The sequence below is a fragment of the Papio anubis genome, chromosome 6, assembly GCF_008728515.1.
Source record: "Papio anubis isolate 15944 chromosome 6, Panubis1.0, whole genome shotgun sequence".
NCBI lineage: Eukaryota > Metazoa > Chordata > Mammalia > Primates > Cercopithecidae > Papio > Papio anubis.
The window spans coordinates 70,890,964-70,918,066 of NC_044981.1; the positions used below are offsets into that span (position 1 = coordinate 70,890,964).

General features: G+C 36.0%; 1 protein-coding gene and 1 non-coding gene across 3 annotated transcripts in view; both read left to right on the plus strand.

Moving 5' to 3' along the window:
* The window catches only part of LOC101020671 (filamin-A-interacting protein 1), a 140,757-nt gene that overhangs the window by 18,251 nt on the left and 95,403 nt on the right, over positions 1–27,103 (plus strand). The window contains exon 2 of one of the 2 annotated variants that reach the window (XM_031667239.1): positions 11,089–11,177. The exons of the other annotated variant lie outside the window; for it this stretch is intronic. Within the exon in view, the coding sequence (XP_031523099.1) occupies positions 11,136–11,177 (42 nt within the window). The 5' untranslated portion in view covers positions 11,089–11,135. The remainder of the gene's footprint in view (positions 1–11,088; positions 11,178–27,103) is intronic. 2 annotated transcript variants of the gene reach the window in all.
* Positions 1,670–1,830, plus strand: LOC116275621. The gene has a single exon (XR_004184724.1). It is a non-coding gene; the product is annotated as a U1 spliceosomal RNA (small nuclear RNA).

The window sequence follows — 27,103 nt, forward strand, 5'->3', positions numbered from 1 at the left end:
AAAATGTGAGCCATATTTAGTCTTTTTAATTTTCTAAACCTCAGAAAGATTTTTTTATTGTTTTAATAACAGTATCATAATATATTAAGATGCTGTGCTGTCCTTTGTAGGGAATGGTGGAACAAGGGATGATGGTTAGCCATCATAAATTCAACCAGTACTGTGAGCTGATTTCAGGAGAGGAATTGAGCATCCATTATTTCCTGCCAGATTGCTCTCAGGATTATTGGGAAATAAATATTTCCTTGTGGAAGGCTAACTGCTCTTAGAGCAAATCTTCAATCTTCACCTGTGTCTCTGGAACTACTTCACTGACCAGCCCAGACTATGTGTGATTTATAATTCAAATAAACATTGATTTATATTTAAGATATACTTTATTGAAAAGTTTTAATTATACTCACTTTAAGTTAGAGATCAATTAAACCTGTATTAGTCCATTCTTGCATTGCTATAAAGACATATCTACAACTGAGTAATTTAAAAAGAAAAGAGATTTAATTGGCTCATTTTCTGCAGGCTGTGCAAGAAGCATGATGCTGGCATATGCTTGGCTCTTGAGGAGGCCTCAGGAAATTTACAATCATGGCGGAAGGTGAAGTGGAGAGTAGGCATGTCACATGGCCAAAGCAGGAGCAGGAGAGAAGGGGGGCGGGTGCCACACACTTTTAAATGACTAGATCTCATGAGAATTCCATCACTATTGCAAGGACAGTACCAAGGTGATGGTACTAAACCATGAATGAGAAACCACCCCCATGATCCAATCACCTCCCACCAGGTTCCACCTCCAACACTGGGGATTACAATTTAATACAAGATTCGAGTGGGGACACAGATACAGACCATATCAAAACTTTTGTCTGATATCTTCTTTAAATACCTAATGAGTATAATTGTCTCATGGAAAAAGGAAGCTCTGGGGAACCTAATGTACAGCTCACTCACTGCTGTCATGTCAATTGCAGACCTCTCAAGCAAGCACTGCTGGAAGAAAGAAGAACTAGCATCTCAGTTCTTTCGGTCCCTCTGTTTGCATACACTGATTGTTCTTCAAAAGAAGAAGCAAGACCCATTTTTGGGTCTGACATATGGCTACTTACTAGTTACTTCCTCCTTCACTTCCAGTCCTTCAGTAATAGGAGGTGGTAATACAAAGAGCATGGATGTTTAACTGCATCATGGGTATATGATGGTAGCATTATTGTTATAGTGAAAAGTTAGAAACAAATACATGTTTAATAATAGGGTGCTATTAACCAAGAAAAGGTGAAATTTGAATAGCTCTTAATACATCCACTTAATGACAATCTGCAGACATAAAATGTGAGAGTAAATGATATTAATAAAATAATATATTGAGTAAAAATAAATGCATTACAGAAAGTATCTTTAAGATTCTATTGCAAAAACAAGAAGATTATATTTCTAACATTAACAGTAACCATTTCCATTTGGAGATATAAATGTGTGATTTTAAATTTCTACATTAAGCATGAATTACATTTAATAAGGAAAAGAGTTGAAGCTATTTCAAAATAATTTAATGGTTCAGTTCACATGGCCAAATAGATAAGAAATACTCCTTTTAAACTCAAAATTTAATAAGATATTCTCTAGAGGTCATAGTGCCAAAATTGTATGTGTGTATGTTTATACCCTTACCTTCTTCCATAAAAAGTATTAAAAGCATGATCAGGAAGGTGGTTTTCCCAGGGCGAGGCTCATCCATTGCACACCGGATGTGCTGACCCCTGTGATTTCCCCAAATGTGGGAAACTTAACTGCATAATTTGTGATAGTGGGGGACTGCGTTCATGCTTTCCCCTTAAAAAAAAGTTTTCATGTGGATTTGGTAGAGATTGTTATCCATTGTCTCAAATAAAACTATGTCTTTATGTTTTTAAATAAAACATTTCTTAGTTAGCATATGCATGGACATTTTGCTTTCCCATGAGTGAATTTGTTTCATTTTGTTTTTTAAAGATCGAACAGTCACATATTTACAGAAAAGCTGGAAGCACAGACAAAGACTTTTTTTTTTTTTCTTGAAACACTGGAGAGTAATTTCTGATCTGATGTCTCACATTTCTTTCGTTGGATCACCTACAAACAAGGATATTCATCCGTATAACTACAACACTAGCATCAAGGTTAGGAAATTAACATTGATACATCACTATCATCTAATACTCAGAACCCATTTAAGTTTCTCAGTTGTCCCAGAAATGTCTTATATAGTGAGATAATTTATTTCAGAATCACACATGGCACTCAGTTGTGTCTCCTTAGTTTATTTCACTCTGTAACATTTCCTTAGCCCTTCTTCTCTGGCCCTTTAAAGTCCTATAATATTGTATCATAAATAAGCACTTTGAGGAATCAAAGTAAATGATCCTTCCTCAAGATTGTCCATAAAGTTAAAAAGCAACATACGATCTTCTCAACTTTAGTCGGTTTGAAAGTAGTCAGACCTGGTTTCATATCCACACTCTGCAACTGAGAAAGCCTTTGCTCTACCATACCCACAGTCTTCCCTCTAGAGTATAGACCTTAATTAGAAAGGTAGAAAAATATTGAAATAGGTGATGAGAAGAGAAAAGTAAAAATATGGCAAAGAGAATTTGAGATTTGGAAATGTGCTGTTTCTTTCAATCTTTATGAGGCTTAAGATGGGTTTTTGGAAGACGTAATATTTAGGACATACTTTATATGATGTCTCTGTGACCAATATATGTGTTGTGAAGATAATTTGATGCTTTTAGTTCTTTAAATATTTCTTCTTAAATAAACCCATTCAGTCCATTAACCATGGTTAATGTTTTCCCACTGGTTTGTACATGTCATAGTTAAAGACCAATGTAGACTAGCAGGGAAGTAGAAAAAGAAAAATTAGTACATTCATGAATTATTCTCTGTTCTACTTTAGACAAGTTAATTTTCCTTAAATTATCAGGTTCCGTCTTAATCATAGGCCATTTGTGGTTATCAAGAAATAAATGTTTGTATGTTTGGCCTTCACAGTCTTACATTTCCCACTAAAAGCCAATTCAATTAGTCCTTTAACATCTTATCACAAAACATTCAATGTGGGAATAAAAATTTTTAAAAAATGGATAATTCTTAGATTTATAAAATTGTTCTCCCAATGAATATTAACTAAGACTTGAGAAAAACTATTCTATTAAATTAACATTCAAATGTTCTAATTATATTAAGAGGGTAACTCTTGTTCCCAGAATAATCATTTTAGAAATTAAAGAGCACTTATATCATAGCACCCTGGGTGGGTAAATGAAACTTCATCCAAAACATGGCCCCCAAAAATAAAGTCCCACCCAAGATTACCTTTCATTTTTTAAGACCAGAGAGTAAAGGATTATACTCCTGTGGTATGACATGCAACATCTTTGGATTTTCCAGTAATATGAATGAAAAGAAGAAATAGCTTAGATTTTATAAAGACTGTTGTTTCACTGATTTCACCAGTTTAAAGCAACTTGCTTGCAGTACTTTACAATTATAATTTGTACGTTAAAAAATTTAAATTACCTTAGTAATAGATTCTCCTTACAAAAAATTATAACTTTACAGATCAAGTTGACATACCCTTTGATTATTCCCCTCTGTAATGCCCCCATCTTAGTCTCTCTAGAAATAGTCACTGTTAACAATATAATGTATATGCTTCCAGAATTCTCCATAGCATTGCTCATGGAAGATATATCTATGTTTGTATTTTAGCATAAATGATATGTACATTAATTCACCTGACAACATGACTTAGACATTTTTTCAGTTCAAATAGATTCACTTCATTTTAGAAAATTGCAGCGTGTTCTTCCATAGAAAGGATGCACAATTATTTCTTTAGTCATTCTTGATTTTGTGAATATTTAAATTGTTCTGAATTTTTCACTGTTACAAATAATATTATGATGAAGATTCTTGTACTTGCTTCCTCAATACCTACTCCAAAGTTAGTTGACTCTGAGGTAGATACTAACAGTAGAATTTTGAGGTGACGGGATATGTAAAGTGATCCATGAATGCACAATACTTACATTTAAATTCCCTTCAGCAGTGTATAAATATACTTATTGAATTTAAATTTGAATTTCCTCCATCAAAGTGAGGTTGAATGCCAGTTTATATAAATCTTGATTATTTTTATTAGTTCTTCTGTGAGTTACCAGTTTATATTATTGGTCTATTTTTCAAATAGATGATTCTTTTCTTTCTTTAAATGATTTGTTGATTCTAATCCTTTATTATTATTTAGGTTGAAATACCTTCTCCTAGTACTTGTCTTTTCACTTTTATACTGCTGTGGTTGATGTAGTTAAACTCATTATATTTTCTTTTCTTTTTCTTTTTTTTTTTGAGACAAGGTCTTGCTCTGTCACCCAGGCTGGAGTGCAGTGGTGTGATCTCCGTTCACTGCAACCTCCACCTCTCGGGTTCAAGCAATCCTTCCACCTTAGCCTCTAAGTAGCTGGGACTACAGGCACTTACCACTATGCCCGACTAATTTTTTATTTTTAGCAGAGATGGGTTTTGCCATGTGGCCTAGGCTGGTCTTGGACTCCTGGGCTCAAGCAATCTGCCTGCCTCTGCCTTCCAAAGTGCTGAGATTACAGACGTGAGCCACCTCGCCTGGACTCATATTTTCTTTTATGGCTTTTGCTTTTTGTGTTTTATTTCAGAAGGTCTTCCTAACTCTAAGGCACCATATATTTGCCTACATTTTCTTCTAATAATTTCTTATCATTAAAAGATTTTAATCTTAATTACAATTTTTTGAACAGTGTAAGATGAAATCAAACTTTTACTTTTTATAAAAGGATAGCTAGTAAGTCTCATTGATTTGAAATGGCATACCATTATTTTCCCATTGATTTGAAGTTCCACTTTTATCATATTTCATAAACATATGTGTTCTATAGATAGATGCATACATATATACGTACATATTTATCATTTAAATACACATATTGGTTGGTTCTATGATTATTCCTCATTTTACAGACAAGGAAACTGAGGTACAGAAATATCAAATAACTTGCACAGCAACACATAGTCAAGAAATAGTGGAGCAAAAAATAAAACATATGGATCTAGATTTAGTCTGTGGCCTTAATGACTATACTTTCTATAAATTTTCTGTTTGTTTGTGAGTCTATTTTTTGAACTCTATTCTGTTTCTTCGTTTGAAACAGATTTGAAATACTTGTGTATTGTTGCATTAATTCATTAATTTCCTTCCCAATTGCATTTTAAAAACAATCAATGGCAATATATAGAAAAGTCTTTTTTTTTTTTTTTTTTTTTTTTTGAGACGAGGTCTCGCTCTGTCGCCCAGGCTGGAGTGCAGTGGCCGGATCTCAGCTCACTGCAAGCTCCGCCTCCTGGGTTCACGCCATTCTCCTGCCTCAGCCTCCCGAGTAGCTGGGACTACAGGCGCCCGCCACCTCACCTGGCTAGTTTTTTGTATTTTTTTAGTAGAGACGGGGTTTCACCGGGTTCGCCAGGATGCTCTCGATCTCCTGACCTTGTGATCCGCCCGTCTCGGCCTCCCAAAGTGCTGGGATTACAGGCGTGAGCCACCGCGCCCGGCCAAAAAAGTCATTGTTTTTTATGTTGTTTTTGTTTCTTGCTATCTTGCTGAACTCTCTTCTTAGCTATAAAAGTTTTTCCTTTGATTATCTTGAAATTTCTACCATTTTCTCTGTAAATAATAACAGTTTACCCCTTATTTTTCAACATTTATACAACTTACTATGGTTTCACTTATTTAATTCCATTGGCTAGGATGTTCAGTCTAATGTTGAACAGTAACAGTAGCAATGGGCATTCTTGTTTTGTTCTTGACCTTACAATATTTCTAATAAATGTCACATTTGCTGTATTTTGGGGTAGATACTCTTTATTAGATTAAGGAAGTTTCTTTTTGTTCTTACTTTTTACGCAAACAGACGCACACACAAGTATATTACATATACACACATAATCACAATTGTCTTTGGACATCTATTGAAACTGTTTCTCTCCTAAATCATATGATTAAGTTAGCCAATTATATTGGATTATATTGGTTGTTCATTATTAAAAAGCTATATTTTGTATTCCTGGGATAAACCTTACTTGATCATAGTGCATTATTCTTTTAATTGATTGCTGAATTTAAATTTCTAGTATTTTATTTAGCAGTTTGCATCTGTGTGAGATTTGCTATGGTTTTCTTTCCTTATGCAGTCCTGTTCGAAATTTTTAAAAAGCTAATGCATATTCTTAAAAGACTTTTTTTATTTTTTAAAGAGTTGGTCAGAGTTGCCTATGAAATTTTGTGGACCTGATTAAATTAGGGGAGAGGGGAGTATATTTGAATACCATTTCAAGTTTTTTCTGCCTTTGTTGGATTGATTTTATTTTCTTCCACTTTTTTGTGATAGTGTAAAAATTATAAATTGTATTTGTGTTTTTCTACTAAATGCTATTCAGTTAGCACTTGAATGAAATATATTTTCTATTAATATTCAGAGTTGGTCTGTGTTTCTCTACAGTTATTAAACAAAACCAAAATTTTTGTATGCTTTAGTTTTACTTAAGTATTTCTTCCCATTTCAATTCTCTTCCATATTGACCTAATTTGAAAGTTTATTCTACATTGTTACTTTAAAAATTCCTGTCATTGTTGTTTTAAAAAATCAATAGTTATCTAGAATTAATAATATAATTTAATTGATTTTTTTGTTCACCATTATTTGTCAGAGCTTCCTTATTATTATATTCATTTTTACTTTGGTTGGCAAAATTATATCAAGGAATTATTGTGAGTGGTAAAGTTTCTTGTTCCTTCATGTTTCATTTTCATTCTTGAATGATAGTTTGGTTGGATATAAAATTGCAGGTTTAACTTTTTTTCTTGCTCCTTTGATTTTATTCATTCGTTAACAAGAAAATTGTATAGGAGATTTTGTTTTTTCTTTCCCAAAGATTTTAGTATTTGTTTCCTTTATTCTTGGTTTGGGAAATGTTAATATAATATCTAGGTATGGTTTATTATTTAAATTTATCTTACTCAGAACTTGGTTGGACCTTAAATTGCAACTAAACTAATGTATATGTTACCTTCCTTCCATTCCTGCTAATACTACTCCAATTGGGTGGATGATGGAGCATTTGAGTCTATTTTACATAATTCCTAACTTTTATTTTATTCTTTTTATATATTCATCACTTTTTATTGCATTCTGGAAGAAATTTTTGGATTAATATTACAGTTTAGCAATTTGTTCTTTGTGTCCATTCTCTTATTTGACCTACTTGTCGAGTATTCTATTTAAAAGATCAATATTTTAATAGGTGTGCTTTCCAATTGATTATTTTCTGTGGATTTAATATTCTCTCACATATCTCTGTGGATATGACTTGTAAATATTCTGAAGTCCTTTTCTGACATTATTAATTCTGGGCTGTATATTCTTCATGTTTTAAAAACAAAGAACTCTATTGTATCTCTTTTTAATGGTATTGGCCTTCCTCCAACACTTAGTGACTCCTGCGTGTTCATCTGTTAGCTGAGACTCCTTATTAGGCTCTTTGTTCTATGTGATCCTGCAGGCTGCTTAGAGAGAAGGACCAGATTTGCTGCAGGAACTTGTATTTCAGTCTGTTTTCAAAAGTGTATGGGAGGGGATGAGGATACTGCTGGCAGGGTGCCTCATAGATTAGCTCCTGGTAGGGGAGAGGCTGTCTCATTCCATTGGTAGCTCCAGCTATTCAGGGTGTCCAGGATGCTGCTTTGTTTCTCTGATTCAAGCTTCCATACCTTTGACTCCCAGCTGGAAGCAGTAACTCCTGTTGCTACTCTTTGACTCCAAATGTGGCCTAAGTTGGTAGAGGGAAGGTGCACAGTTCAACCTTGCTCTTCCTACTGCTCTCCTGTAGCAAACACTGTTGTCTTTTGTATCCGTTCCCAACATTTATTGGCAGCACTCTCCTATTCTTGTTTTGAGCTGGTTTTAAATCCTCCTTCTAATAACACCTGCTTTCTGTCTTCCAAATGTCCTCTCAAAGTTTATATGGTCCTCCAAAGCTTGATACTGTTTCCCAGCTATATGCATTAAAAAATCCTTTCTAAAATTTTGAGATTTCCAGTGGGAAAAGGAGACTACAATCTATTTCCATTCTACCACCTTGAAATGGAAACCAGTGTGTAATCTTCAAAACCTTGGGAGGATGTTTTGAAAAAAATGAGTTTAGCAGACCAGTTTGCAGGACTACCATTTATGGTTGTGTATGCTGTTCACAGTGTGAAGGCATCCAGCTGAGGAGGTAGCCAAGAGCTGAGAGCAAGGACATTGTTTCTTCCCATCTGTCAGAAAGCAACTGACAGGCAGGAGGGACTCTTTCTTTCTAATTGACACAAGGATGTCCTGTGGGTCAGCAGTCGCCCTAGTCATTTGAGCTTTAAATTACATTATGTATGATGATGATTCTGCAGGTGTATACGTAGGTCAAAATGCATCAAATTATTCATTTGAAATATGCATAGTTCCTTGTGCATCAATTATACTTCAATAAAGCTGAAAAATAAAGTAAAAAAAGTTAAAGACATTTTATTATGCAAGTAGTAAAGTGTGTAAAATGTTCTGTTGGATTTAGAGGATAAATGTTTAAGATTTCATATTTTACAAATTGGACAAGATATAAAAGCTTTACCTTAGTTGACAAATAACAATAATTCTAAAAGAAGATGCATTCATGAACAGGATAGTTAGAGGAGAAAAGAGAGTTAAAAGGAGACAGTAACTAGCTGTTAATCATCTTTTCTGATAAACAAAGTGGTGTAGTTAACACTCTGCCTTGGATATCTTAGGGAAAGCCCTAGGTAGAGAGGCAGAGGGATGAACTAAAGCTGTGCTGTCCAATACAGTAACCACATGTGGCTATTCAAATTTAAATTAATTAACATAAAACAAAATAGAAAATAGAAATTAGGTTCTTCAATCATATTGCTGTATTTCAAGTGCTCCCTAGTTCCATGTGACTATAGTACTAGACAGCACAGATACAGACTAGTTCCGTCATCACAGAAAACTCTATTGGACAGCACCGACCTAGTTGATCTCTTAATTTAGGTCCTCTACATACCAATAGTTTTACCTCTGTAGATTACTACATTAAATGTAATCCCAGATCTTAATTGCCAGGGGGTCTAACAGAAGATAGAATATGGGTCCATACTGGTTGCAGAATAGGCATTCAGGAATCAATAACGTTGATTGGTGATCAATAACATTGATTGGAATCAATAATGTTGTTGATGAATGGATACATGAATGAAGCTAGCAGTGAATTCCCACTATTTGATAAAATACTGCATTCATTTATCCATTCATTAACTCAAGAAATATTTATCAAATACCTACCACTTGCCAGGTACTGGTTCAGGCACTTGATCAGGAAAGTAAACAGACCAAGATTACTTCCCTTCTGGAGTTTATGTACTGGAGGATGGGGTAAATATTGTAAATAATAGGCATAATAAATAAATCATATCACAATTTGATTTGCTCCTTGACTTAAGGAGCAAAGGAGCTGTTGCTCCTTGACTTAAGTTTTGAAAGGTGAAGTCTAGCTCCTGTGTTAAGAAGACATTGTAGTAAGCCAAGGACAGAAGCAAGAAGGCTGGCTGGAGGCTGTTGCATTATCTAGGTTGAAAATGATGGTGGTTAGGTCCAGGGTGGTAGCAATAGTAATAGTGAAAAGTGGTCAGATTCTGGATATATTTTCTGGGTTGAACTATAAAATTTCTGACTGGGTTGGATGTGGATGTGAGAGAAAGGGAGAAGTCAGAGTTTCAGCCTAGCAACTAAAAGGATGCAGTCAGCATTAATGGGGATGGGGAAGGCTACAGGAGGAGCAGACAGAGGATAAGACCAGAAGTTGAGTTTTGAGCATGTTAAGTTTGAGATGTTTATTAAACATAGAAGTAGAAGAGTTGAATGAGTTGCTGGATATACAGATGCAGATTTGGGAGAATAATATGGAGTTGAAATAGGTTACTAACAGGTAAGCAAATATATTCTCTGTTAATGAACCAAAGTCTTTGTATATCAGAAGGTAGAATTGGCTGGCTGTGAGTTTGGGTAAAAATATCATCATTTTGTTCTTAGCATGAGCTGAGAGACCTGTTAACAAATTTTGCTTTGCAAACATTTACAAAATGTTCAGGCATTACACTCAGTTTTAAAAAGGAAATATTTCCTGCAGACATTGATATTTAGTGTGCAGAGTTTTCCTGTGATTTTCACAGAAAGCACTTGAGCATTTTTGTTAATATCAATGCTATGTTAGGACAAATGCTGGTATTATTTTCTCCCAGGCCCATAATATTTTTAACAGTTAAACCCAAATCACTGTACTTTAAATAGACTTCATTTACCACTGCAGCATAAATAATCTATTTTTAGTCATTGGAAAGAAAATCTTGATGTTAATTTAAAAGAAGGAAATAGTAAAAGATACGTACTTGAGTATTAGGCCTGAGTCTCATAAAAACAAGTTAATCAAAATTGGGGAGCATTATAATCTTAAAAGAATGACGTCAAGGGTCTGATGTCTTGGATTCTTAAGGGCAGACATGGAACAGTCCAACATCTGTGCCAGAATGACCTCTGTGAAGCATAATATTTCCTTTTAAATGTTTAGACATCATGATAGTTTTCCATGGTTTTAATTCATAAAATATGGATTTTTTAAAAGCCACAGAAGCATAGCAATTTTTTTCAGCTATCCCCTTACCATCTGTACCATGCTTTTAACCCCTATTAACTCCTAATGTGAACAATTCAACTAGAGCCTTCTTTCAGAAATATGACCATCTATAAACATCTCTGGATAAGGAAATAAAATGACAAGGAAAAAGTTCACTGACTCTGAGCTAGGGTCATGAAATCTAAAGGTATTAATAGGAATAAACTAAGATAAGAAACATCAGATAGTTTGTTGTGGTTTAACTTCATTGCTTTCATAATGCGTTTACTATATTTTTCTCTTGTTAAGACTCTGGCTCTTTTCTAGGTCAAATATATTCTAGTGATCCATGCTGTGCAAAGAACCCTTATTTTATGATACCCAGAAAACTGTTTTGGAAGTCTCAGAGGATTCATGTGAGTTAACATAGTAGGCTCATTCAGTCTGTTTATTTTCAGCTGATTTGCTTTCTTAATTGAGTAATCCAAAACTGGATATTTATGTAAAAGAAAAGATATTTTGCTATGTTTATACTTGAGCATAATTAGCTAGTTATTTTTCTTCCTCTTTAGTTTTACCGCCACTACACACAAACACAGTAACCAATTAGGTTATAATAGAACAAGATAATTCAATGGCTTGGTTGCTTATTCTGTATATTGAATGCTAAATGGAAAAAAATATTTATGTTGAATATATGACATTTTTTCTTTCCATGAGATTTTAAGTTAGGGAAACGGGGTGTGGGGCACAATAGTGGGCTTTACTTTGTGCCCTGAGAGCAGCAATTCTAAGATTCACACATATGCCAGAACATGGAACTAAATGCAGACTCTTTGGCCCTTTGCTCGCAGATATGTCCTTTCTTGCTAATCTGTTTACTCTCTATCAAGAGCCAAGTGTATCATCTTCGCATTTCTTGCATATATTGTGCTCATTTTCTATTCTGTGGCCACTGTGAAGACTTCAGGTATAGATGAAGTTATGTGACTGAAAAATAAACATCTGAGTAACTACAGTCTTTGATCCCTCTTCCCATTCCCCTACCCCAGACTTTCCCACCTCCACTTAACTGCTCTTGGGCCACTGTGATTATGAGAGGGGTAGTGGAGAAGTGGAGATGGTAGAAAAGTGGTTTCTTTGGAATGAGTAAAGGGATGGGGGCAGCTTCTCTGCACCCCCAGAAAGCAATAGGTTACAGGAGAGTAAACACACACTGGGCAGTGGGCTTGGCTTGAGTTTGAGAGAGAATTTTCTAGAGTTTAGAGAGAGGAAGGAAAGAAATTTGTTGAAGCAGCTGCTGTACACAGCTATAGCAATACTTATCAATATGTATAGGTATATGTGTGTGTATATATAGGTATGCACACACATATATGAGGTTTAATTTGTAAGATTTAATAAGATTTAACCTTATTTGTAATTATTTTTGATTATCAGCAAGATTTATATTAATGTGGTACACATCGGGATGGGCAAACTAGTTCTTTACAGCTGTTATCCCTCCTGATTGGGTCAGTGTCTCTTCTGTCCAGCCAGTGACCCTGCCATTCCAGTTGTGCAGCCTCTCCCCTTGAATTCTCTGGGCCTCCCCATAATCCAGAAGACAAAGGGGTCAAGCTTGGTGCCTCAGAGGGCCTCAAAGTCATTTCAGTACTATAGCTGGCATCCTCAGAAACTCACTTCAGCACTATAGCTGACATCCATTCTGATTGGTTGTTAAATATTTAAAATCCCACCTCTGTGATCTATCTGGAGCTGGGCCCTAAGGAGATGAGATACTTAGAAAGGGCAAGTCCATGTGGGCTTCATAGTTGGTAGGGGGAGAAAGAGAGGTGATAAGAAGTGTGGAAATAAAAATGGGGCATGAAAAGGAAACTGAAGGGTGTGGGAAGAGAGGTGAAGACACACTGCTGAAGAAGGGCACTGTGAGTCAGCGTGGGCTACATCTGGATGGCCTGGGGTAGCCATGCCTTTGCTTTTCATGCCTCACTTTTCAAGTGAGGACCTATCTTCGCTTGAAAGTTGTGTAGGAACCTTTGAGAAAATACTTCCTATTGTCCCTCTGAGCATGCACACCCCATCCTCTCTTCTGCTAATCTCCTGTGTTGCATGCACATACTTTGCCCTTGTTCAAGCGGTGCTCAGTAAGAATTCTTGAATGTTTGCTTTCTAATGTGTATGTCCAGGCAACTTCATGCAGTGAATCTGGAAATAACCTAATTTATTACCTTATTTTGCAAATGAGAGAATAAAATGGGTCTAAAGAAATCAAATAATTGCTGTATGTCCTCAAATCCAGGGATGATTCTCCTACTAACACTGTAGGTCTCAAACTGCAGGTTTCCTGAGGGAAATTATGTTACAAATCAGGACAAGCTTCTCAGTTGGTTCTGTGCTTTGAGAACAATGGACTTTGTTTTTTTCTTATGAAAACTTAGAAAAATATTCAAAATATTACATTGACTGAAAAAATCCATATGACCACATTAAAAATATATACGTGAACATAATTTTAGGCAAAGGAAACATTCTATGCACAAGCCAATAAATTATCTTCTATGGTGTCATGAGAGGTAGTTAAAGAATAGACCCTGGATCCCAAATTGCTTAGGCTCAAATTTTAGCAGAGCAATATTTAACAAGTTACTTAACTTCTCTCTGCCTTGGATTCCTTATTTGTAAAAAGGAGAATAATGTAAATTTTACAGAGTGGGTCAGATGATTATGCAAGATGATTTAGCTTAGAGCAATGCCTAGCACACAGTAGGGCTGCTTGTATTGTTATTATCACAATTTTTGTGGGCTGAGGTTTTTTTATAGACCAGATTCAGAGAGTAAGAGGAACTTGATTTCCTTCAAATCGATTTGATAAGTACAAAAGTGAAAGGTTAGATAGAGAGGGAGGTCGTGTGGGGTTATTACAGTAAACAGTAAATCCTACTTGAATTATGTACCGAATATGTTAGCTACAGAAAAATTTGAAAGTACTAAACGTTTTGTCACAAATCAGCTTGTTTGGGCCAGTTCTATTTTTATCAGCATGTCTTATCTCTCTTATAAGCAAATCATGTCCAATCAAAGCCAGAGAAAAACAAAGCTAGCAAGTATTCTGACTCAACGCTTTTTTTGTAACACTCAGAAAGCACAGTCTTTTATAGTCTTTTGGCCATATTGTCTTGGTTATCTTCTGAGGAGATGCACAAAAACCTATAATGAGGACTAGGGCTCACATTAGAATCTCAGAAATAGAGGCTAAATTACCATTTCCAAAAGGGGAGGTTTTCACTTCAGTATTAAATCAAGCCTCAGAAGAAAATGAAAATTATTAGTAGTAATTCTGACAGTTATTTCACTCTAAGATGGCTGAAATGCCTAGATTTCTACTTTGTAAAATAATTTATTGATCCCAAATTCTCAACTACAGAAATGATTCAATATCTAATATTACTCCTGTAAAAATTTAGCTTTCTACTTTAGGATGTAATAGATTTTTCCCCAAATAATATTTAGATTCTTTAAAAAAATATGTTAATATGCATAAAATGACTGTAAGTCATGAGAAAGATGTATTAAGAGCTGAATACCTTTAGAATGGCAGAAAGGAGTTTCTCTTCAGAGTGCTACTAAATTCTAGGGAGAGTATCTTTATCCCTTTTTAGTCTTCATATATTTGCTGAGACTTAGCAAAAATACTTTGAGGGTTCTAGTTAGCTTGATCATGCCTCACGCTTCCTGAAGAAGGTTGCAGTTGTGGAGACCACACTAAATTCCTGAAGGAGTTCCAACTAAAGAATCCTTAGACATGCTCCAACTGACTGGGCTGAGGAGATTTTTTGTTGTCTTTTAGGTGAAGAGCTAATGGCAGAGGGAATTATGGGACCTCCTAGTCATAGATCACCATTATCTTTATTGGCTGTGTTGGAGTCTAAGTGCTTTCCCAAATAAAATGAAAATTAGAGCAGGAGTCAGTAGTATTTCCTTTCTCAAAATAATGTTTGATTTGAATTACTTATAATTATTTAAGGCCCTCGAAGAGATTAATGTAAATATTTGAGAAATTGGCTCCCAGGAAACAGAGAAATGACTTCAAGATTCTGAAAATTATCTTCTAATTCTCTTGGGAATGCAAAGTGTATGGGTAACCTAAATATCAAGAGACAGGAAATATATTTGACAATTGGAAAGACTGCTATTGAAGTGCATCCCTGTTAAATCAGTGGATCAAAAAGTAACAGAAAATTATGTGTCTGAAAGGGAATGTAGATGTTAATATAAGTAACAATGACAGCGTGGATGTTTCAAGAGGATTTTAAAAAGCAATAGATTCAGACCTTAGTTGTGCCAGGTCTGGTAAAGGCAATGTAAATGGCAAAGACTTACTTCTTTTGAAAGTTTTGTAATGATCAGATGACAGGGCTGAAGGGACTGAGAAGGAAGGAGGAAACTCTTTTCCAATATCTTCAATAGGATATGTCCTTTTCTAAATTCATTTTTATGTTTCATGTGAAAATTCTTTTAATAGGATGAGTACTCCTTAGATAGTGTGGTTAAAGCAATTACTCCCCTTTAGTCCAATCCTGCCAACAATTCATACTAGTAATTAATAACATGCTGAATGAATATTTTTAAAACTGCATTTTAAAAAACTCAACTCATAATTTAAGAAAATATTTCAGTAAGCAGTGGCAGGGAATCATTGCAGACACTCACAGAAAAGAAGCAATAAAAATCGGTCTGTTAAAATAAAACCAAGCAGGATCAGAGACAGTGTATAGTGTCATTAGATTCTTAGGTCATTAGATTATCTTGGCTGGCTCTTTACTTAGATGAGCCATGTTGCTTGCTTTGGGGCCTCCAGGCAAACCTTATGTGGCAAGAATTGACGTATGAATACATTTTCAGTACACCACTTCGTGTTATTTCACAGGCCTCTGACATTTGGCTGTCCCCCAAATAATCTCTAGTAGGTTTCATCAATGCCTTCATTTTTCTTTTGTAATACTTACCAACTTCTTTGGGTGGTTTTTTTTCTTTTGGGTAATTTTTATTTAAGCAATTTTTCCATATACAGGAGCAAGGAAACACTTGAATAAGGAGTTAGGCTCTCCTAAAGACTCAAACAATTTATCTTTGTAGCTCCAAGAAAAAGTGGGAGTAGGAGAGAGTAGACATGATCAGAGTTCATTCCAAGCCAGCGTTTTCACTCTTCCCTTGCTTCCTTGCCTATAAATAAAATTTGGGGTGGGGAAAAGATTTGGAAAAATATTTGAGCAAAAATTTTATCCCTATTCCTCCTCTTCCTCCCAGCCGGAGACCACCCAGGGGTTTGGCTGATGTTTTCTATTGGAGAAGTCTGAAGGAATCCACTCTTGGGTAGCTTAAGTATATCTGCTTTAGTAGGCAACATTTCTGAGCCACACAGAAATGGAACTAGTTTTCTTGGTTTGCCTCCAAATTGACCAACTTTGAAATTAATTAGCTGTGAGGCTTAGAGCAAACCACTTTAACTCCTCTAGACCTTCTGTTCTTTTCTGATAAAAAGAAGAAGAAAGAATAGATGTTCTCAAAGGTCATTCTAAAGATTTCTCAATTTCAACATTATTGATATTTTGGACTGAATATTCTTTGTTGTGATGTGCTGTTGTAGGCATTGTACAATGTTTAACAGCATTCCTGGCCTCTACCCACCTGATGCAGTAGCGTCCTTCCTAGTTTTGACATCCCCAAGTGTCTCTAGCTATTGCCAAATGTCCCCTGGACAGACACTGAAAGATAAAATACAAGATACCCAGTTAAATTTGTATGTCAGATAAAGAATGAATCATTTTATTATATTTAATTGGACATATTTATACTAAAAACTTACTTGTTTTTTGTCTGAAATTCAGATTTAATTGAGCACTCTGATGATTAATTTGCTAAATCTGGTAACCTTATTGGTGGGGTGGGTGAGGTGGTGGTGCAAAATTGCTCTCTCCTCCACTCCACTGAAAAACCAACGTTCTAGGCAAAAGGTTTTTAAAAAATATGTGGTTTTGTTCTCCTTGGAGTTTTCCATATTAGAATGATTAAAGGGATAGGCCAGACTTCCATTAGATCAGATTTTTGGAAATGTTCCTGATTGATTAATTTTGTATTCATAGATATATCTATTCTAAAAAAGAGTATTTTTCAACATTGTTAGGATAGGGATGTCAGACAATGACCATTCCTTTTAGCCACTGCTGATTTCTCTCTGGGAAGGCTAAACATGTGCTTAGGGCATTGATAAAACAGAAACTAGAGAAAGAGAGAAAGGGAGACTTTGTTTGAAATAATTAGATTTTTTAAAAAGCATCAGTGTAGTAGACACTATGGGGGAAGTTCTAACTTTGTGGAACTTATTTTGAATTCCATATGAAAGTGGGGTGAAGGATAATCTTTCCAGTGCCTACGGATTTTGAGTTTCTAACCCTGGCCTGATTTTAGGACATTTTATGCTACATCAGTCATAACAGAAAGAGGGTTTGCCACAGGTAGTTCACTCCTCCTTTCTACCCTAAGCTCTTGAGCAGTTATGTATAAAGGGCAGTTCTATGAAGAAGTGTACATGTAGAGAAGTGGATAATCAAATGAAACAGAGCTTTAGGTACATGTCTTTGTGTTGTGCCAAACTCAACACACTGCATTTTCAATTTGAGCCAGACTCATCTGACCAATTTAGGATCTGGCATTTTTTTATTTCCACTCTTACTTGTTGTCTTCATGATAGTGTGGGGCTTGAAGACTCAACATAAGGATGAGGGAGTCATGAGGATGTTGAAACTTGTAAAATATGGCAGTAATAACTGTAAGCCTACAGTGCTCATAGATACTAAAGGATATAAAAAATATTTTATCATTGTTATTGATAAAGGTTTTTTCAGTGCTTTCCATAGGTATGAATTAAATGCTGAAAGAAGGCTGAACAGCATAAAATTTTTCCTGTCTTTTACAAACTTCCATATCATTTAGGAAAATAATACATGTGGATAAGAAAAAGTAACAAAGAGAATACTGGATAAAGAAAGAATACTTTTGGGTTGGGCATGGTGGCTCACACCTGTAATCCCAACACTCTGGGAGGCCGAGGCAGTCAAGAGATTGAGACCATCCTGGCCAACATGGTGAAACCTTGTCTCTACTAAAAATACAAACATTAGCTGGGCATGGTGGCATAATCCCAGCTACTTGGGATGCTGAGGCAGGGGAATCACTTGAACCCAGGATGGAGAGGTTGCGGTGAGCTGAGGTTGTGCCACTGCACTGCAGCCTAGCGACAGAGCGAGACTCCATCTCAAAAAAAAAAAAAAAAAAAAAAAGAATACTTTTTTTGTATAAGTGTATGTAAAATATTAAATGGAACACACTTACACTGAAAACTTATTTGTTCTTTATCTGAGATTCCAACTTAACCGAGTGTCCTGTACATTTATTTGCTAAATGTGACAAATAAATATATGTTACAACATATGCTAGATGCCAAAAGATTGTTTACATATTTGGTGTTCTAGGAGTTGAGAGGAGATACTGCTTCTTTCTCAATATCAGCATTATTGGCATTTTGGGCTGGATAAATCTTTGTTGTTGGGGCTGGGGGCTGTCCTATGCATGGTAAAATGTTTAGCAGAATCTCTGGCTTTTGCTCATACATGCCAGTAGTACCCTCAACCCCTTTGTGACAACCAAAAATGTTTCCAGACATTGTCAAATGTTCCCTGGGGAGGAAAATCTCTCTGGTTGAGAACCACTAGCCTCTTAGGGTAGGGGAAGACTTAGGAGAGATATCACTTGAGCAGGGCCTGGGAGGATATGTGTTATTTTGCAAGAAAGAAGTAGTTTTTTTGGAGAGCATTTTAGGTGAGGGAAAAGGCATAAATAAAGATGTCAAGGTATAAAAGTTGAGAGTAAGTCTGGAGTAGAGTAAGCAGATGAGTTTAACTATATAGTTATTGTTCATATGGGAAACAGTGGGATTGTAAAGTACTTTAAGAAATAGATCATATTTTGTGACTCCGCCCATGCCCGTAGCAGCCTAATAGTGTCTTGACCTTAGTAGCTGTTCAGTAATTCAGTGGTGATTTGATATGAAAGGTAAATGCATCAAGATAAGAAAGCTTTGAATGGAAAGTCTAAGAGGTAAAACTTTTTCTGGTGGACAATGGAGAGTCCTGGAAGGTTATTTGAGCAAGGGAATGGCATGACCTTGAGGAAGTCAAGCTGTTCTGGGGTTGATTGGGATCAGTTATCTCAATGGTGAGAGAAAGGAGTTGGAATTGCGAATAGTAATAGCAATCACCTTTAAAAAAATTTTCCCCCCACAATTTACAAAGCACTTTGCCTGCATTTTCTAATTTGGTTGTCTCAAAAATCCAGTATCAATTTCATTAAAAATTTTTCTTCTTTAGTTATTTTTCTTCCCAACTAGCAGTGATGTTTGGACATCTCAATAAAAATGAGCTTTGGATACATTTCATGCCGTGAAAAAAACGCTCACAATTTTATTTTATTTTTTTGTCCTTCAAGTTGTGATGTCATCAAAGGGCCTGGGCAACTGATTCACCTTATGGGCAAAGATGCAGTTGAGTGGCACTCTGTCCTTGGCAGGGAGGAGCTTTTAAACCTGGGCTCCTTTCTGTGTCTGGGATCCGGGTTGAAAGCATTTCCTTTTGCTTCTTCAGATGAATAAGTGGCACTGTACAAGCATTAAAAGAGATGTCTGTCATATGAATTTGGCATTGTCCCCCCACCCCCCCAATCTCTTGAAAGTCTGTTTGTGGTGCCACAGGATTAGTCCTTGACCACTCTGTTCTTTCCATCCCCAAAAATGCCAGACAGCTTTCTTTCTAATGCTCCCACCTCCTAGGTACCCTTTCTATTTACTGTAGGATCGGATCTTATCCTGTGGAGAAGTTACATAATTTTGGGTGTTATGAGGTAATGCACGGCTCTTCTTTTTTATCCCCTGCTGCCTCAAAACAAACATTTCTTGTTCCTTGGTTCCTCAATGTCTGACTGATGTTAGGACAAAGATGAGAATAAATTAGTTGATCCAACAAAAATGAAATGAGTAATTAGGAGAAAACTCAACTATGGCTAAAATTGGTTTCTGCTAATTAAAAACATTGACAAGCAAAAGATTGTCAATATGTTCTAGATTTAGTCATCAAGAAATCAGGCCTATTGTAGAAATGTTTCTCATCATAAGAAAAGACATGGGACTTCATGGACTCTAATTAAATTTCTTTAATCCATAATTTTGGTTAGCAGTATTCCATTTAGTTATTCTTTGTTGTTACTGTTTGTAGTTGGCAGAATAGCCCCCCTGAAGATGTCCACACCTTAATCTCTGACTCCTGTGAATATTACATGGCAAAAGAGACTTTGCAGATGTGACTAGGGTTATGGACCTTAAGATGAGGAGATTATTTTGAATCATCCAAGTGGGCCCAATCTAATCCCATGCATCTTTAAAAGCAGAGCATTTCATCCAGCTAGAGGGAAAAGAGATGCTGCAAAAGGGAAAGTCAGAGAGATTCCAAGCATGAGAAGGACTCAATGCACTATTGCTGGTATTGAGATGTAGGGTTCTAATATGAAGTTCAAAGAAAGAATTTTAGGAAGTAAAGGCCTCTCCGCTGATATCCATAAAAAAGCAGAGACCTCAGTCCTACAGCTGTAAGGACCACAATCCTGCTAACAACCTGAATGATCTTGGAGACAGGTTCTTCGCAGAGCCTCCAGTAAAGAACACATCCCTGAAACACCTTGATTTTATCATTGAGAGACCCTAAGCAAAAGAACCAACTAAGCCACACTGTACCTGGACTTCTGATCTGCAGAAACTGTGAGATAATAAATGGATGTTGTTTTAAGCCTTGAAATTTATGGTAATTTGTCATGGCAGCAATAGAAAACTAATATAGAGTTCTTTGTCATTGTTTCTGTTTTCATTACTGTCACCACCATTGTTATGACTTACTGTATATTTGCATCACATGACATGGCGCCAAGTACCAGACTTTGCCACTAGATTTTAAGCCTTTAAGGACAGAGATTTTTTTTTTTTCTCTCTTTCTCTCTTTCACCCAGGCTGGAGTGCTCTGGCCTGATCATAGTTCACTGTGACCTTGAACCCCTGGACTCAAGTGATCCACGTGCACCAGCCTCCAGATAGCTAGGACTAGAGGTGCATAACACCAAGCTAGGCTAACTTTTTAAATTTTTGGTAGAGATGGGGTCTTGCTATGTTGCCCAGGCTGGTTTCAAACTTCTGGCCTCAAGCAATCCTCCCACCTCAGCCTCCCAAATTGCTGGGATTACAGGTGTGAGCCATTATTCCCAGCCTTTCTCCCTCTCTTATAAAATTTTCACCTATGTAATCTCTAACACTTCAAACAGTTGTCTAACACATACTATGTGCACAATAGATATTTATTGAATGACTATATAGGGTTACAAAAGAATTTTCAATATTATCCCTGCCTTAGTGGAGCTTAAAAATCTAGTTGAAGCATCAAAATCTCAATTAACTCCCCAAACAGAACAATATATTTCAGTGCCAACGGAGAGATCTAGACAATACATATTGTAGTTTTCTAGGGGCATAGAAGTTGCAGTGGGTACAGGTGGAAATAAATTTCATGGAGAAAATGGGCCTTCGGGTAAGATGACTAAAGAAGCAAAGCAAAACAAAGGGGAGAAAGACAGGAGAAAAAGACAACAGCTTTACAACTCTGTACGGGGTAATCCAAGATGACCAGTTTAGGGTAATCCAAGATGTACTAATCTTGGCTTGAGCCCGATGGTGAGTCTGCTGTGTCATCTGCAGTCCCTTGCCCTGCTGGAAATTACAGCGAACACTTTATAGTACAAAACACCTATCAATGGGGACTAGGGTTTCAGTTATCAACGTTCTTGATCATTCCTTTTATTCTTCCATCTGGCTTTTTCTCTCATCAAAATATGACACCTTCATGTTAAATGGTGTAATATCTTACTTTTTAAAAATAAATTTTAATGCAAAAGGAATACATCTTCACTATAGACTACTTAGGAAAAAATAAGCATAAAGAAAAAAAATCATACAGAATTTCACCACCCAAAATAACTGCTGAGTAGTTTGATGTATTTTTTCATATTTTGTCCTTCTGAATCACTTAAATACTATAGTCACAAGATTAGTATTATGCCTAAGAAATAGTTTTATATCTAATTCTTATTTTCTGTGTAATTTCCTATAATGTGAATAAACTGTAACTTATTTGATAACTCCCTCATTATGGGTCATCTAAGTTGTTTCCAATGTTGTGGAATTTGGAATTCAATAATATTATTAAAACTTTGGTAAAAATCCTTGTCAATAAATTCCTGGTTGCATCTCTGATAATAACTTAAGGATAAAGTCCCAGAAGTTGGAATTATTGGATCCAAACGAATGGCTACTTTTAAACCTCTTTATACAACTTGTCAAATTATTTAACAGGAAGAAAAAAATGGAATTTTTTTTACATGCTACCTCACATTAATTGATATTTCTGTTAGTTGTGTATGAGAGTGCTTATTTCACCATACATTTACCAGCATTTAGTTTTGTAATTCCTTTTTTTTTTTTTTTTTTGAGACAGAATCTCGCTGTGACACCCAGGCTGGAGTGCAATGGCTCAATCTCGGCTCACTGCAATCTCCGCTTCCTGGGTTCAAGCGATTCTCTTGCCTCACCCTCTTGAGTAGCTGGGACTGCAGGTGCAGGCTACTACATCTGGCTAACTTTTGTATTTTTAGTAGAGACGGGATTTCACCATATTAGCTAGGCTGACTCCCGACCTCAAGTGATCAGACTGCCTTGACCTCCCAAAGTGCTGGGATAACGGGCTGGAGCCACTGTGCCTGGCTTTTATAACTCTTTTTAAATGATATTTTATTATTATTTTGCCATAAATGTCACTAATTTTTCTAAATGCACTTTGATATATGTATGAGGTTAAATATATTTTCATGTTAGAGTGGAAATTTGTTTATCTTCTTTGGGAATCACGTGTTGTTACCTTTTGCCTATTTTTCTATATATTAGTGTTTTATATTGATTTATGAGTTCTATTTCTACTATAATTAATTATTGATATTTTGATTATTATATTAATGACAAATATGTATTAATCATTAATACAAATTACATATACATATAATGTGTATTATATATTTACATATTTATATATAATATTTATAAATAATGTTTCTATTTTGTAGTTTGCCTTTGAATTTTGTTTATACCGTTTATACAGATCAACATATCAAAGCAGTTCCTCAATCTAAACATCATGGCAAGTTAATGGCTTGCTTTTTGAAATTGTTGTGAAACGTGGTTTCCTCTCACTCCCTGACACCCAATCCTTATCCCTGCTGCCCCAACATGAAATGAGAAGTCCACTAGCATTTGAACTTATATTTCCTCCGAAGTATAAATTGATTACATTACTTTTATAAACTAATTTTTTTGAGATGGAGTTTTGCTCTTGTTGCTCAGACTGGCGTGCACTGGCACCATCTCGGCTCACTGCAACCTCTGCCTCTCAGGTTCAAGCAATTCTCCTGCCTCAGCTCCCTGAGTAGCTGGGATTACTGGCATGCACCACCATGCCTGGCTAGTTTTGTATTTTTAGTAGAGACATGGTTTCTCCATGTTGGTCAGGCTGGTCTCGAACTCCCAACCTCAGATGATCTGCCCGCCTCAGCCTCCCAAAGTGCTGAGATTACAGGTGTGAACCACCATGTGCGGCCACTCTTTTTTTTTTTCTTTCTTTCTTTCTTTTTTAAGAGAGAAGTTCTTATTACTGTCCCCCAGGCTGGAGTGCAGTGGCATAATTGCACTGCAGCCTGAAACTCCTGGGCTCAAACAATCCTCTCATTTCAGCCTCCTCAGTAGCTGGGACTACAGGCACATACCACCACATCCAGCTAATTTTTTAATTTTTTAAATAGAGATGTGGTCTTGCTTTATTGCCCAGGCTGGTCTCAAACTTCTGGCCTCAAGTGATCCTCTTGTCTTGGCCTCCCAAAATATTGGAATTACAGGCGTGAGGCACTTCACTTGACCTCTGATTATTTTAAAAGAATTCATTGGTATTCTTATTAAACAATTACAGAATATTTATAGAACATCTCTTGAAATCAAGAATTAGTTTAGCCTGGTCATGGTGGCTCATGCCTGTAATCCCAACACTTTGACAGGCAATGGTGAGAGGATCACTTCAGGCCAGGAGTTCAAGACCAGCTTGGACAACAGAGCAAGACCCCTCCACCTGCCGGGCCACTTCCTTGGCCCTGCCATCTCTAACAACAACAAAAAAGTTTTTAAGTAGTCAGGCACAGTGGTGTGCACCTGTAGTTCTACCTACTCAGGAAGCTGAGATGGGAGGATCATTTGAGCCCAGGAGTTTAAAAGCTGCATGGGGGTAAGCCATGATTGCATCACTGCACTCCAGTCTGGGTGACAGAGTGAGATGCTGTCTCTAAAAAAAGAATTTTTTTTAAATAAAACAATCAGATATATCAACATAGTATTCAGAGTTATGTGTATTTTAACCTGAAGTAATAGTTTCTAACTGGTTATCATATTACTCTGAGTGCAATTGCAGATTCCACTGATTATTTTCAATGAGTCATAAACACTCATACTTTAAATACTCAGACTTTAAGATAGTTAAGCTGGGAGTAAATGTCTCAGGATTTTTGCCATAGCAGTCAAATAAATATCATTAGTTTTTAAATGCATTTCCTTCAATGTCCTACTCTTGTTTGGGTTTAATTAATTGTGTGTTTAGCCAGGCTACCTAGGCATTAAAAAAAATACAGATGGGGTCTTACTGTTTCTCAGGCTGGTCTTGAACTCCTGGGCTCAAGGTATCCTCCTGCCTCAACCCCTGAGTAGCTGGGATTACAGGCGCATGCCCAGTGAAGGCATTTATCTTTTTTTTCTTTTTTAAACTTCAATAGGTTTTTGGGGAACAGTTGGTATTTGGTTACATGAATAAATTCTTCAGTGGTGATTTCCGAGATTTTGGTTCACCCATCGCCTGAGCAGTGTACACTGTACCCAATATGCAGTCTTTTCTCTATCATTCCCCTCCCATTCTTTCCCCTAAGTCCCCAAAGTCCATTGTATCATTCTTATGCCTTTGCGTCTTCATAGCTTAACTCTCACTTATGAGAGAACATACGAAGTTTGGTTTTCCATTCCTGAGTTACTTCACTTAAAATAATGGTCTCCAAATCCATCCAGGTTGCTGCAAATGCCATTATTTCATTCCTTTTTATGACTGAGTAGTATTCCATGGTGCATATATACCACAATTTCTTTATCCGCTTGCTGATTGCTGGACATTTGGGCTGGTTCCATATTTTTGCAATTGCGAATTGTGCTGCTATAAACATGCGTGTGCAAGTATCTTTTTCGTATAATGCCGTATTTTCCTCTGGGTAGATACCCAGTAGTGGAATTACTGAATCAAATGGTAGTTCTACTTTTAGTTCTTTAAGGAATCTCCACATTGTTTTCCATAATGGTTGTACTAGTTTGCATTCCCACGAATAGTGTATCCCACCACATCCACGCCAACATCTATTATTTTTTTTATTATGGCCATTCTTGCTGGAGTAAGGTGGTATCACACTGTGGTTCTGATTTACATTTCCCTGATCATTAGTGATGTTAAGGATTTTTTCATATGTTTGTTGGCCATTTGTGTATCTTCTTTTGAGAACTGTCTTTTCTTAGCCCACTTTTTGATGGGATTGTTTGGTGTTTTGTTTATAATCCTTGTAGATTCTGCATATTAGTTCTTTGTCAGATGCATAGATTGCAAAGATTGTCTTCCAGTCTTTGGGTTGTGTGTTTGCTCTGCTGATTATTTCCGTTGCTGTGCAGAAGCTTTTTAGTTCAATTGAGTCCAATCTATTTATCTTTTTTTTTGTTGCATTTGCTTTTGGGTTCCTGGATATGAAGTCTTTGTAAGGCATTTATCTTTAAAGGGATATATTTGCTATCTTATTTATACAGTAATAACACATAATAATTAATCATGTTTCATTTTAAAAGAATTGAGATCAGAAATGCTAAATACATATCCTTGTAAATAGGAACTCTCACCTAGTAGTAGAGACTGTTCCAGTGATGTATTGAGAAGGCTTCTGAGAATGAATTCAGGCTCAGCAGTCAAAGGATGCCACAACTAATTAGTGATCTAGGAGGAAGGCATGACAAAATCCACGCTGTGTGTTTACCACCAGATTAAAGTAAATTTAATAAATTTGAATGTTCAAATGTAAACAGAATTTTCAAACTTATTTAGTGTCTGGCGTGCTATCTTTGAAGCAAAATTACAAAGACTTTTTTCCTCATCTATGTGGGAGGTATTATTCTATATGCAGGGAACAGCTCCCTATAAAATAATGTGATATTACAATTATTTTTATTTTTTTCTGTTTGAAAAGTGCCAATGAAGAATCCTGAAGGAATTCTCTTTCTTGTATATTGGTACCTGGTTTGATTTCTTCAAGGGCTCAATATTTAAAGAATGGGAAAAGATGTCTGATTTGTATTTGTGACGACCTCTGGGTGCATTTAGGTTTTTAAATACAGTTTGTTTTTAAGATGAAGATTTAATACATGTAGCCTCACCTGGATATTTAGCTAAGGGCACACTGGAAAGGTCTGGAGCCACGTTAAAAAAAAAAAAAAAAAAAAAAAAAAAGATCTTTCCAAAGTATCCTTGATCAAAATCCTGTACACCTGAAATGCAAAAATAACTTCAGTACCTTTCAGTCCTTAACATTAGCTTTCAAAATTCACTATTCTTTATTCCCTAGACAACTAGCCTCCATCTATCTTTCTGTCCTATGAATATTTTAAATAATCTCAGCTTGTTAAGGTAAAGCACAGGACTACAAACCCAGGGATGAAGAGCATTGTTATCCTCTTCTCTTCAAATCGTCTTCAAGTAGAATCCCAAGGCTCCCTGCACATTCTCTTTAGGAGACCTTGACCTCATCCAAAGGTCTTTTGAAATTTGAAAATGCAATTCTTGGCTCAAGCTAATGTGTGGTGAACTAGAGTTTTCATTGAAAATGCTTCCTGCCAATTAAAAACGAACGAAGAAAATAAATGTATATTGCACCTGATTTTCAGGGAATTAAATTCTAAGTTTTATTACCAGTGTTTCTTGCAGGGGAAAAAAGAACTCTTTAAAGAAATCTAAAATTCTGCTTTTCTATGTTTATAACCATTTTCTTTCTTTTTTCCCTACTTGCACTCAAACTTTGT